Source organism: Neopelma chrysocephalum, unplaced genomic scaffold, assembly GCF_003984885.1.
Source record: "Neopelma chrysocephalum unplaced genomic scaffold, ASM398488v2 Primary Assembly neopelma1_26, whole genome shotgun sequence".
NCBI classification, from domain to species: Eukaryota; Metazoa; Chordata; class Aves; order Passeriformes; family Pipridae; genus Neopelma; species Neopelma chrysocephalum.
In genome coordinates, this window is record NW_020897695.1 from 2,905,088 (window position 1) to 2,918,355 (window position 13,268).

Below are 13,268 nucleotides of genomic sequence, written 5' to 3' on the forward strand. Positions count from 1 at the left end.
TTTCAAGTATAAAACATTTGCTTATCCAATGCAAATTATCTCCCCTGTGATCAGTTCCAGCATTAAGTCTTACAGACACTTTACACCATCATAATAGATTGTGTTTAATCACTGCAACATATCAAAATCAATTTGAGAGACAAAACAAAGAATGAAAAAAAATCAATGACAAGATCCAACATCGTCCCACATTCCTTGCAGAGTACCCCAGAGAACACAGCAACTCTGCATCTCAGCAGCCTTACATTTGTGAGTTATATCCACTCTAGGATTTTATCCTTTTGCACTTCTTTGCCCTTCCTAAGGATATTACCTTTCTTGACTCAAGCATTCATAGTGCCACGTGACTGTTCCCAATTCCCACATACATAACAGGTAGTGGTGCCTCTGGTCAGACCGTGGTACTCTTGCTCATGTCAGATATTAGCTTCCTGTATTAGTGTGCAGAGACATTCCTGTCTAACAGTAACCCATGGCCTCGTGCCAGTCCCAGACTGAAGTGCAAGAACCAACAAGTCAAGCCTTTGCAACAAACTCATATGGAGGCCATGATCCCCTGCCAGCACAGTCCTCTTCTTTCTTGGTCATCCAAGTGCCATCAACTAATTAACTAACACTTATTGTCAATGGAATAACAGAAAACAAGGCAATCAAAACCCAAATCAGAGACAGAATTTTCCCTTTTGCATATGTAACAACAAAGAATCTCCCAGTGCATTTAAGAACGGTGTAAATATAAGTGCTTAGTACTCCTGAATAGCAGTTGCTGTAGACCATGAGAGAGGCATAAAGAAAGAATTACTTCACTTTTAAAGTCTGAGCTCTGAGTCCGATTGTCAGATGCAACAACAGATGAAAACAGAGTAGACAGAACCACAGGTAGGCCAATTATCTGCTTTAAATTAATTCTCAGTAAATTACACTGTGATGCCTCTGCATCACAGTCAGTGTAAGATGGACATTGGATTTTTATACAGTAAGAAAATTGTATGAAGAACCTTTATTGCATAATTAGCCAGCTGTAGCATAAACGCTGGTGGTTGCTTTGTGATGCCAGCGAAAACAAACATTATGCTTCAGTCTAACACTTTTTTGGTGTTGTTGCTCTGGTGAGGGATTTTTTTTAATTTTGTTTTGGTTTGAGACTTTTTTGGTGTTTTTGTTGTTGTTGTTGTTTTGATGGTGGTGGTAATGTTTTTTGTTTAAATACTTCCAGTTATAAAGATTTATAATCTATTAATCCTGGAAATCTCACTAATAAATGCAGCCACCTTTTCAACCTACAAGGATGATGGTGTTTGTGTGAAGAGCAAAGCTTCAAACAAAAATGTAAGATGTTATTTTCCAACAAGCACCGTAAGTCTCAGTTAACAAAACCAAATTCAGTAGACAGAAGTTTAGCCCTTGAGTAAGTCTGGATTTTTAAGACACTACTTCTACATTTAACAGAAGCTAAAAAAGCATCTGTAAAATTAGGAAGCTAATATCAGTGCAATGGGTTTCGACACATTATAATGAGGGCAAGCAAGACTTTTGCATAAGAAGATGCTTTGTTTTGGTGCTTAGATGACAAAGACTCTAACAAGTATCACTCTGGTGGTTGGTTAAAAATGAAGCTACTATAGTTGCAGACTGTCAAAGACTTCCATGTTTCAGTCAGCATAAAACCCTCAGTTTATTCTGTTCATCCAGAACATCCAAGATTTTAATTCACAAATGATGGGTATTACCAAGTAAAAGAAAAACTATGTAATTTTATCATCAGTGTTTCTGTACAATCTGCCAGAAGGCCTGTTATACATTCATATGTGTCTTTCTAATTATACAATTAGCTCATTTTAGCATTTAAAGATTCCTCTAATAGCAGTTCCAAATCCCACTTTGTTCCAATGTCTAAAATACAGTTGTATCAGTTCCACTTCCAGAAACCAATTCAGTTTATTTTAACATATTGCCTTGCACCACCATCATCTTTCTCTTCTACTACAGGTTAGAACGAGTCAGCCAGGGAAATTCCTGGAAGAAAAAACAAACCAACACAGAATAAAAAACATAGTGGACAAAGAGTAAGAGGAACAGTTAACTACCAGATGGAATGCACAGGATATAAAGATTGCTCAAAAATGTTTCCTCTCATTTTGTCAAGAATGAAAAGAAATAACCTTAAATTCTGGAAACAGTCATGAAGAACATTAAGCATTAAAAACAGCCAGTGGGGGAAAAAACCCCAAACAAGCAAGTAACAAGGAAAGCAGATGGCACAGTGTAAAAGGACCCATTCTCCCTTCTCCCAAATCTAACCGCAATATTTCTGCCTTGCAACTATCTCTGCCTTCTCTGTGGTTCAAGTGATACTTCCTGAAGTTTTCAGAAGCTCACCAACATGAAGCTTGCAAAAAAAGAAAGGAAAACATAGATACCTGTTTCTTTCTCTCGGATTGTGGATCAATCATTACATTTATAAGAGAGGGTGTTTGCTTGTCAGTCACGCTTGCTTTCAGAGCATTCTGCAGTTCTTCTGGTGTTTTAACAAAGTATCCTTTACCTCCAAAGGCAGACATAATTTCTTCATAGTGTGAATTTGGCAGGAGGGAAACAGGAGGTACACTGTAATAAAATGGAAAACCTGATTAATGGCAGGGAATTGCCAACAGACCAATTTAATTACTTCACCATCAATTTTAAAGTGCAAGATGGTTGTGCTGGCCTGTTGAATTCTTCTGGGCTGGAAGAACTATGGTTCCTATATCACTTAAGCCATGTTCATAGGGTACCATGCTCATTTTCATCTTCTGGAGACATTCCAAAGCTTTAACCAAGTTCTCTTTGTACAGAGATCTCAGCTGCAGAAGCAGAAGTTCAGTGTACACTCAGAACTCAGGTAATTTTGGAGATCATCATGATTTTGAATGTTAGCCCACTACAAACTCTCTATTGTGTGGCCTGAACTGCTGCAGGAACCTGAGAAAACTAATAGAGAATCATCTCTCTGCTGCACTGTTGTGCAAACAACAGTATGGAATTCGATTGGCTGCTTGCTTTTGGTAACTGGTTCTTACTTATATGAACTTAGCCCAGGACTAAATTCACTTCCTAAAAGTAATTTCAATCTGGATTACAAAGCATTAGCAATGAAGAGAATGACCATTTTGGTCACTTCTTTTGTAATTAACAGGACATACTTTGAAGATGCTTACCATGTAGCAGGATTGCCCAATTTTAACATCTCCTTCCAGGAATTTGCATCCAAACCAGTGTAAATCCCATTGTTGTTTACTACGATAATCAGGATTGGCAAGTTGTACCTACAAAAAGACACATCTGGAAGAATTCTGAAATACTTGCCCCTTTCTGTAAGATGTTGGAAGTGTTAATTTTCTTTAAATTAAAAAAAGAAAATCACTTTCACCTGAAAAATGATCTAATCATCACCGGTAGAGCACGATGTCGTAACAACATAAAAAAATGATCATTTGTATTTTTTGGCTTGTTTTCACGTGCTTTATGGGCACCCCATCTAAAAGCATCATCCTTGGCCTTGAGTTGAAGTGATCCTGGCAATACATGAAGAGTTTCCTCTTGGGCAAAAAACCAGTTACCTGCAAATAGTCTCCACCTCCATCCCAGAAAATCCAAAAGCACTATCTCCTTCTACGCAGATGACTCGCTTTCCAGGTGCTCGGTCTTTGGCTACCATTGCAGCTGCTATAGCAAAACCCAGCCCCACTCCCATCGTTCCAAAAGTACCTGCATCAAGCCTAAAGGGGAGAATACAGAATTATTATCCATTTATTTCAACTCAGTCTCTTCAATTAATCCATGGTGAATTACCTTTACTTTTAATACTTTGCCATACACTATTCAAATACTGTTTCATAAATAATTGGTATATGGAGATACCAGATGTACAGATTATTATATTCAGCCAATCATTTGATAAGACAGCAAATGTTTAAAGTGATATAAACACAATGGAACTCCAATTAAAATTAACAACTCTTGTACACTAGCTGTACTACAATAGAGACCTATTCTTATATGCTTTTAGCTTGCATAGTAACAATATTTCAAAACCATTCAATTACTGTAGAGACAGACAGACAACATACTTCTATATTTAATTCCTTGAAAATATACCTACAAGCCATCTGAAAGCCATTGATTAAATACTGCTGTTCAAATTTTAGTCTTCTGTTCCACCAATTTGAAATCAAATTGAAAGCTATAATTAAGTTAGATCATTTCAGTCAGAAGCACATAATGGATACAAAAGTACAAAAAGAACTAAATTATTCTAGGGTTAACTTTTCAAATTTGCTTTCAGATATGTGCAGTGTAATCTGAAGAGACAACCATTAACATTACTGTGTCCTTACTTTAAATAAGGGGGAAAAAGATGCAAACTCTTCCCCCAACTCTACTGGGTGGGCTTTTCTTTGGCTGTTGGTTGTCTTTTGTTAACAAAGCATTTTGGTTTATGAAGTATTTAGGTTTATTTAGGACTTTAGCGCTACTTTCGCAAGCAGGCATAAGCTTCACAGATTAGAAATTTCACATCACCAGATAAAATTCACTTTTTCCCCCTGTTCGAAAAACAGCACTTAGTTCCTACTTATGTTAAAAGAGACTACACACAATGATTAAAGTGACACTTCCAAATATGAGTACCTACACTTTAGGCATGGAGGTTTACATGAAAGCATGCCCAATATATAATCCAATTTTCAAGTTTTCCCTATTTTGAAGTGTTTCAAAGAAAAACTCTTCATATGAATTCTTTCCAACATGAGAATTCCAATGATTGTTTTCATTTTTAATCAAAATTTACCACAGACTCTGAGCACAGAAATAAACATCTCAGTCAAGGAATACAACATGATGATACTCACTCTCTTTCCACAAAAGAGTGAGCAACCAACACCATTCTGTTGCAGAGCACGCAGAGAAATGTTAAAATCTATGACAAGACATCAGTATATAGGTGGAAAACTTTCCTTAACCCCTTTCCCAACATGTTAAACTTCTATTTTTTTTATTTAGAACCTTTAAAAGGAATTACAAAAATTCTGAACCATCATACTTCTCAGCTAAATATCTATACATAGATTTAGCCTGTTGAATCAGCACAATACAAAAGATACCACACCTTTGACGGGGATAGTAATTTGGAAGCATAGTCCGTCCAATGTCCATGGTATTTGCTCCCTCACTTACTAAAATGCAGTCCTTGGGTATCATTTCTCTGATGTGATGAAAGACTGTATAATAATTCATAGGCAGGGATTTCTGTAATGCTAATCCCTTAAAAATAAGAGATATTAGTAACTCTTAGGGATAGAATTTATAATAAGGTGCAGACATGCAAATAATAACAACGGAAATAAGAATGCACTCTGCTAGTTAAGGATGAAATATTTGGTTTCCCATGCACTACATCAAGGTCGCTCCTTCTGTATCTATCCTGGTGATGCAACGTATTTATCAGAGGCTCAACCAGCTTAGCAACCTTTCCATGGCCTATCATTAACAGAAGCTATTACAGCTCAGTTTAACCTGAGAGGCATGTGAAATTTTTCTGCACACAGGTTTGACTACCGACAACCCTAAGCAAGTTGTCATCTGTGTGCTGGGAGGTAGTTTAAAAGAGTGATCCGCTAGAACGAATTTTAGATCCCAATCTTGGAAACATGCATCTGAAGTTGCAGAATATGAGTTGCACAAAACTAGGCATATGCCAAACACCTGTGGTCTCTTGGTCTTAATAGCTACTTGTTTTTAACATAGATTAGACTTAGACCACCATTGCTACACTGTACAATTACAGAAGAAGCCTAAGATGCACCTTCACATAAACTAGCTCCCACTTGGAGTACTTGGATATACCTGTAGTATCGGTCCACTGCTTAGAAGTCACTGCCCATAATGCAGCAGCTCTTGCTGTGGTCTTCTACTACTGGCTTTAAGAACCCAATCCCAAAGTTCAGTGACTTCCACACAGTTTGAATTTATACAAAATAATAGAATATTTAAGCCATAATACTTAACTTAGAGTTCATAAGCCTGAGAAGAGTAAGTCTGTACCAGAATGGTATAAATTTTCAAAGTCTGAGTGACATGACTGAGAAGTAATTGAGGAGGTTGGATATATAACAGGGACAAATCTGACAATGTATTAGTACTTGTTAAAGCGAGAAACCTTCTCTTTAATATAACACTACCTTTGATCTTTCCTCATTGTTCTTTATTTTCACTCTTAGTCTCTTCCACCACTCTGAATTAGAAGGATATTTGAATGATCTTTTGCGGAATTCTTCTAAGAGCTGGAACAATATTGAAATATTGTAAAGATGTCTTTCAATATATTTAAAAAACAAGACAAGCATCAAGAATAACGTTACCAAGAAAGATCCCAGCACAATCACTGGAACACTAATCAGAATCTTTAGCGTATTATTTGAGAATAGACTGGAGGCACAGCAGGAGTATACTGCCTGAAAAATGGTTTTCCTTAAACAGCTGGGGTTTTTTTTCTTTTGCTTTTAATTGGCAACTTACTTTATATGGATCAGAGGAAATCAAAGTCAAAACAGGAGGACACGGGACATTACGTTACCTGCTGAGTCACGGCGTTTATGTCACCTAATAAAATTGCAGCTGGCTTTACATTATTCCCCAGCTCTTCTGCACAAATATCAATCTATATTTCAAAAAGAAAGACCACCATTAACTCGAGGACATTAAAGAGATTTGGGTTTTTTTCAGTTCAAGTGAGGAACACTGTCTAACATACATACATGTCTAACTTTGTCCTTATACCTCGTTTTGGCTGCCTTTCCTTTAAATTACATCAGAAAATCCTTTATTCAAAGTAAAACCCTATGGTACATACCTATTTTAATAAAAGTTCATATATATCCTTAAAATTGACTGCTTGCATCTTTCAAGCTCTTGCAGACACTACAGAACTTTATTAGAACATTAAGAAGAAGGTGATGGTGATTTTAGCGATAATTATACGAGAACTAAAAATCTAGGCTTAGGTATACCCTTGAAGTCTAAACAAAGCAGTAATTTTCTTTCTGAGAAAATTGTGTGAATGCTACTTGACAGTAAAAATTTAGCTAGCATGAAGAAACTGAAAAGCAAGTTCCAACTACTGAGGCAACTTCTCTACTTGCTTTATTAGTGATGCACGAAACCTCTGAGGTTGCATGGACAGTTAACTTATGACCAGGTCACAGACTATCAACTGACAGTACTTTAATACTAATCTTGGACAGTGAAAAAAAGATTTTCTTTAAATTCTTTAGAAAAATTTGTAAAACTAATATTTGTAAAAATAAGATGTATATTTGTAAATATTTAGCTTAAAAATTTATGCTATTGCTCTAGAAAAGATGTAAAGTTTGGAACTTGAGATCATGTTCCAGATCAGTGTAAGCAGGCCAGCCAGCACACTGAATCAACTACTCTTATTTCATCACAGACTCTTAGGGAGATTTTAAGGACATAAACAATTTAAAGACTTGTTTTTCTAAGAGCCAGTAGATTGTCAAATACATTAATTAGTTAAATAGCCTTTCTGCCTGTTTTCTTATTAACATTTCAGAATGACTGACCTCTTATACTATGACTGACTTGAGATCTGAAAGCAATTCTATTTCAAAAAAATTCAGATAAGAGAGCATCAAACAGTATGAAAGATTTCACAATTTCAAAGACAGTTCGCTTTCAATCATGGAAATTCCAATGCTCCAAAGACCATGAAAGTATCATGAGTCTAATCCCGCATTAGTCAACTACATAGAAGTGTCTCCCCTCCTCATTACAGCAGCACCAAGTTCTTGACAGCAGGAACAACGCTGTAACCATTCTTAGAAAAAAATAAGGAAGTAACAAAAATTATTAAAGAAATCATAAGTATTTCTGGAGAATTATCATTAACTATATGCACTGTCCATAGGGCAGTATTCGCCACATGAAATACACTACCAAAATAATTTACAATAATTGTTCTAGGCAATGCTAGAACACAGAAGACTTGCTTTAAGTGAAAATAATTTTCCTGCTTACCTGAATAACCTTTACATCCTGTCGAAACCTTGGTGGAAGACCAAAATGCAAAATCCAATTCAACCTTGCACCAAGCAAGATGATTACATCAGCATGTTGTAATGCCCTAATAAAGGGAAATGAAAGGATTAGAAAATGAGGAATTATTATTACATTTAATAGTCTTTGCACAGTTAGAAGCAATCCTAATCACCACAGCAAACCCAGGATATACATAAAATCCTTCCATCCTCTAAGATGCTTGCTTAGCCCCAAAACCCTGTATCCTTTTACCCAGCCAATCACCAAGCCATTCTTGAGTTTAGGAACTTTGGAAGAAAATTGATTACTATTTTCCTAATACACTGTGTTTAGGAAAGGAATCACTGCATTAGGAGACTAACAAGATGTTATAATGATGCTGAGGTTAAAGCAAAACACTCACTACTGTGACACTGGCAACAGTGGGTACCAAAATTAGGATTTGTGGACCTCTCAGTTTAGTTACCTGTTAATTTACCTTTCAGATGTGTAGACAGCATTTCCTATACTTTTTTATTCTCCATTTTTTTTAACAGCACACTTAACAGTGATAAAGCTAAGATGCTCAGCAATGGACAATATTTTAATCTCAGAGTATATAAATGCTCCATCTGCAAGCTGATTCTGTGCATATTCATGCATAGTAGGGTTCTTACAGTCCATTCACATTAATGTTGCCATAAGCCAAAAAAAGCTCTTATAAAAGACTTTAAACATAGTAGTTCAGTGTAGTTTGAAATACCTTACTTTTCTGTATAAATAAAGTGCAATTTACTGATAGTGTATTGCAAATACCACACAGAGACAGCAGATGGCCAAACTTCAACAGCAACGTGTGCATCTCAAGCTTCTGTTTACAATGTTAAAATAAAGAGTCAGTAGTTTGTATAGTGCCTGTTTAAAAGAAACTGTTTGCCAGTTCCATTTTATGTTATAAAACACATACTAGCTACATTGATCCATCTACCTGCCATAGCTTTCAGAGTTACGGAACATCAGCTTTAATATAAAAGTATCTTCCTGGTCAGCATTCTAAAGTGATCCACCTAAACATGTTGTCCCTTTCCAAGCAAGATCTTCAGTGCTCTACAATGAGGTGCAAAATGTGGTTGAAAAATTTTTTGCTGTATGCATTTTGTCTTCCCTGGCATCTGTAGACCACAAAAATTCCTAGTTGTTTCTCAGATGTTAGGATAAGAAGCCTTGCTTTATATTTACGTGGATCTTGCTGCAGCTACACAATTTGGATGGTTATCAGGAACTACTCCTTTTGCCATTGGCGTAGGCAAAAAAGGCAGTCCACAAAGGTCCACCAACTTTCTGATGTTGTTTTCAGCATGTGAATAAGCAGCACCTAAATGAAACGAAAGAGATTGCTTAATACTACAGAAACCAACTGCATTCTCTTGAACTTCAATTAACCTGATTACATTATTGGCAGAAAGAGTACTGTTTCCCATTATGAAAGCTGCCTGTCATTTTTCATTCTGAAGAACTCAAAACCTAACATTCAAACCCATAGATATTGGGGTTTAAAATGTCACATATTTTTGTCAAAAGGGTTTTTATTTGGTTTTTTTTTAAGACTTCAGCTGAACTATTTACTTATTTCTCTGTTAGGAGATTTTGTTTATTTAGAATGACAATGTTTAGTGGGTAAAGTTTGGTATTATAGGGCAGAGGCTTCTGCAGCAGCAACATGCAATGGCCTTTGTGTTGTCATGTCATTTCTTGCTTACCCCCTGCATGCTCCACAGAAATCTGTGGAGGTATTGTACCGTGCATTGTAGCATTGTGTGGATTGTACCATGCTCCACAGAAATCTGCCCAAAGAGGCCTACTACAAGCCTCTAATGAAAAGAGAGAAGCCAAAAGAAGACCTTGAAAAAGGTTTGTGTTCGTGCACACATTCAATGTGATGCTACCTTCAATACATGGCTGCTGTATTAATCTTGCTCAGGCCCTAGAACAACTGTCTGGTCCTTGCGCAGTGACTTAAGTCTGTGAGTCTTAACACCTGAAGAATAAAGTTTTGTATGTATTTCAAAAATTCTGCCAACAACAATATATAGCACAAAATCCAGATACATTTGTTGAGTAGATTCTCAGTTGTTGACATCAACAAAACACAGATCTATGTATTTTTTGAGGGACTGATTTCCACCTTTCACTTTCAAAGAACACCCTTTTGTTCATGTCTACCAAGGCAGACACAGAAAAAAACCCCCATAACCTCTCTTGATCTCCTGATTCTGTTTTCAATTTCATTACCTAATCAATTATAAGATCCATCTCATTTCAATCATCTCTAATTAAACACAGATACACAGCATTCCCAGAACTGCAGTAAAACAGCCTGGTTTAAACAAGCTGGTTATTTCAATTCTGTTCCAAGCTGACCTGTATCTTCAGCACCACTGCACTGGCTAACATTCCACAAGGAGGGACAAAACAAGCGAACCAGCATAGAGAATAATTATCCTCTATCGCCAGGGGCACCTCCACTTCAGGAATTAATTACATTGGCAAAGTAGAATGGAAAGCCTGTAAAACAGCAATAACAGCAACACCTGCTGTGTTGCTTTATATCCCCACACAGGTAGGGTGGCACTTTCAGTAAGACCAAACAGAAAAATGACCTTTGGTTATTCTTATTTTTGCTATATATACCAGAGTATCAGACAGAGAATATAATTTCTGTATTCTAAGAGAATTTGTTTTGAATTTTGGAAGCAATCCCTTGGTATTTAGATTTAAACACAATGGTTAATCCAATTTTTTTCTACATAAACTTCTAGTTTATCAATTGACTTTTCTCTTAAGCTAGATGAAAGAGACAACAGCTATAAAACAGAATAAAAATATTCTAAAACCAGAGCGGATTTTAACATCAAATTCCAAAGAAGTTTGTGTTTTTTTCTACTGGTTGCTTTGTTTGTTTGTTTGTTTGTTTTACTAGAGGTGAAAAGACGGTAAGTAACACTTCTGAGGAAAAGCAATCACTTGGTCACTGTTCTTGTCCCGGATTTGTACAGCTCAAAGTTACATCAAAGCATGCTACCTTTGCCAATGATTAGCAGAGGCTGCTTGGAAAGTGCAAGGATAGAGGCTGCTTCGGATACAGCAGAGTGTTCAGCCATGCTGATGGGAGGTGGCAAGCAGCATTCCACATACCTGAAGAAAAGCAAAACAAAAGAGGCTCTTTAAAAATTCAAAACAAGAAATGTTGAAAGATAAAACCTATTGCTTAGCATAAAATTGCAGTTGCTACACACCATGTTACAGCGTTTATTAGAATAGGATTTTTTTTTAAAATAGGCTTTGAAGTTTTTCTTCCTTGTTTCTTTAATCTTATAGGTAGTGTTGATCCAGAGATTTACAGAGTGACATGATTATATTACCATATTAATTCATTCTGGTTTTGCACATTTCTTTACAAACTGTAATCTGCATCACATTTACAATTGAGCATTATATTTAGAGGCTGCATTTTCTTTCTTTAGGAAAACAAAATATGAAAGTAACTTATAACTCTTATTTTCTTTTATTCAGTGACTTGAAAAATGAATGTAATCTTTACGCACTTGACAGAGCTCTTATTCACCTGAAGATTCACAAAGTCCCCAGGTATGTCAATATAGCAGGAACCTGGACGACCATATATGCTGGTTCTTACAGCCTAGGAAACAGATAATCACAGTTTTAATCACTGTTTGACAGGATTTTAAAAATAGTTTAAAAAGGCAAGAAAACCCTTTTGTAGGCAGAGAAGGTACACAGTCTCATATTGCTGATGAATAAAGCTTCCATGGAGCGATTTATACCAAAAAAATAAAGTTTAGATAGCTATTTACATTTTCCCTTATATACCTTTCAGCAGATGTACAGTATTAGAGTCTAAATTCTTTGTTTAATTTAAAATGAGACAACTGCATTATCAGCTGTTATGTTTGGAGATACAAAATTAAACATTCATGTTGAATTCTATTTAAAGCAGCACAAACAGAGTAAAACCAAGATAACCAAAGTAAAACCAAGATAACCAATGCCTCAATTTTTTATTACTTTTGATTCCAGTTCTTCTATTGCAGGTAGATGCTCTGCTGAATTTGCACTTCTGGAAACAGTACCATTGTATGCAGAATTTAGGCTGACATGGCTGAAGTGCTGCTGCTGCAGCAGTACCAAGAGACTTTGCTAATCCTCTTGAAGCATTGAGATAAGGATGTGTTTTCTTTCAGTCTCAAAATACCCCAACAAAGCAATAACCAAATTCAAAATCCAAACACAACCATCTCCACTGCCTCCCCTTCCAAATCTCCTCCACATGAGAGTGGTATAACAGCTGAAGTTTTACATCTCTAGTATTACATTTCTAGTTATTGCACCTCTCCCTAAAAGCATTTATTTCATAAAAATTTTCCTGCCTGAAGCTAAGAAAAAACACTGCAGGGATCAGTAAACATCTGATTGGATCAGAATCTATTTCTAACCTATTCCACAGCGTTGTTCCTAGGAAAAATTTCCCTGGTTGTTAATTTACTCAAACAACCATCACCTCATATCTGCAGGATAAAACTGCTTAGAGTGACAACTACACAAAAATAAACCCTCAAAACTTAAACAGAAGGAGACAGTTACCTGATGTTCTGTTGCCAATTTTGTATTTTTTCATACCTTTTCAATGACAGCAGGAATAACTTCCAGGCTGCTTGGGCGGACAGACAGTTTGTTGTACAGCCTACCAGCTTCAACCTGAATAAATGCAAACAACTATTATATCGATTTATCAAAGTGATTTGCTCATTTCCATCTGATTTCAACATGAATAAAATTAAAGAAATGCCAAATGAAAAGCAACAAGGTGAAAACTTCCCCATAGAAAAATGCAGTAGCTTGCTGGTGGAAACTGTCAAAACCATACTCATTCCTCTGAGTGATTAAGTTGTTGTGGTTTTTTTTCCTCTAGAAAGTGGTGTTTCTTTTTTTGGAAAGTTTATTTTGCTTTTGTCCATTTCAGAACAGAGGAAGGCAAATTACATGAGTATGTACAAAGACATTCCAGGCAATCTGCTGTATTTACACATTGTCAACTTTAAACCAGTAGATGGAGCAAATCAACAGCATTTTAGGATCTGTTAGGAAATGTTAGTGTTTGAGATTGTTATTCCTAC

The 13,268-nt window shown here is 36.2% G+C and overlaps 1 protein-coding gene across 5 annotated transcripts in view; it reads right to left on the reverse strand.

The window, feature by feature from the left end:
- Positions 1-13,268, reverse strand: part of HACL1 (2-hydroxyacyl-CoA lyase 1) — a 25,734-nt gene continuing 12,466 nt past the window's right edge. For 3 of the 5 annotated variants that reach the window (XM_027675324.1, XM_027675328.1, XM_027675327.1), the window contains 12 exons: positions 12,772-12,849; positions 11,679-11,773; positions 11,156-11,268; positions 9,313-9,448; positions 8,074-8,179; positions 6,614-6,697; positions 6,219-6,320; positions 5,147-5,301; positions 3,600-3,758; positions 3,198-3,305; positions 2,421-2,607; positions 1-2,016 (listed from right to left, as the gene is read on the reverse strand). In XM_027675324.1, coding sequence (XP_027531125.1) covers positions 1,984-2,016; positions 2,421-2,607; positions 3,198-3,305; positions 3,600-3,758; positions 5,147-5,301; positions 6,219-6,320; positions 6,614-6,697; positions 8,074-8,179; positions 9,313-9,448; positions 11,156-11,268; positions 11,679-11,773; positions 12,772-12,849 — 1,356 coding nt within the window. In that variant the 3' untranslated portion in view covers positions 1-1,983. The remainder of the gene's footprint in view (positions 2,017-2,420; positions 2,608-3,197; positions 3,306-3,599; positions 3,759-5,146; positions 5,302-6,218; positions 6,321-6,613; positions 6,698-8,073; positions 8,180-9,312; positions 9,449-11,155; positions 11,269-11,678; positions 11,774-12,771; positions 12,850-13,268) is intronic. The other 2 variants (XM_027675325.1, XM_027675326.1) reach the window with 2 other exon arrangements.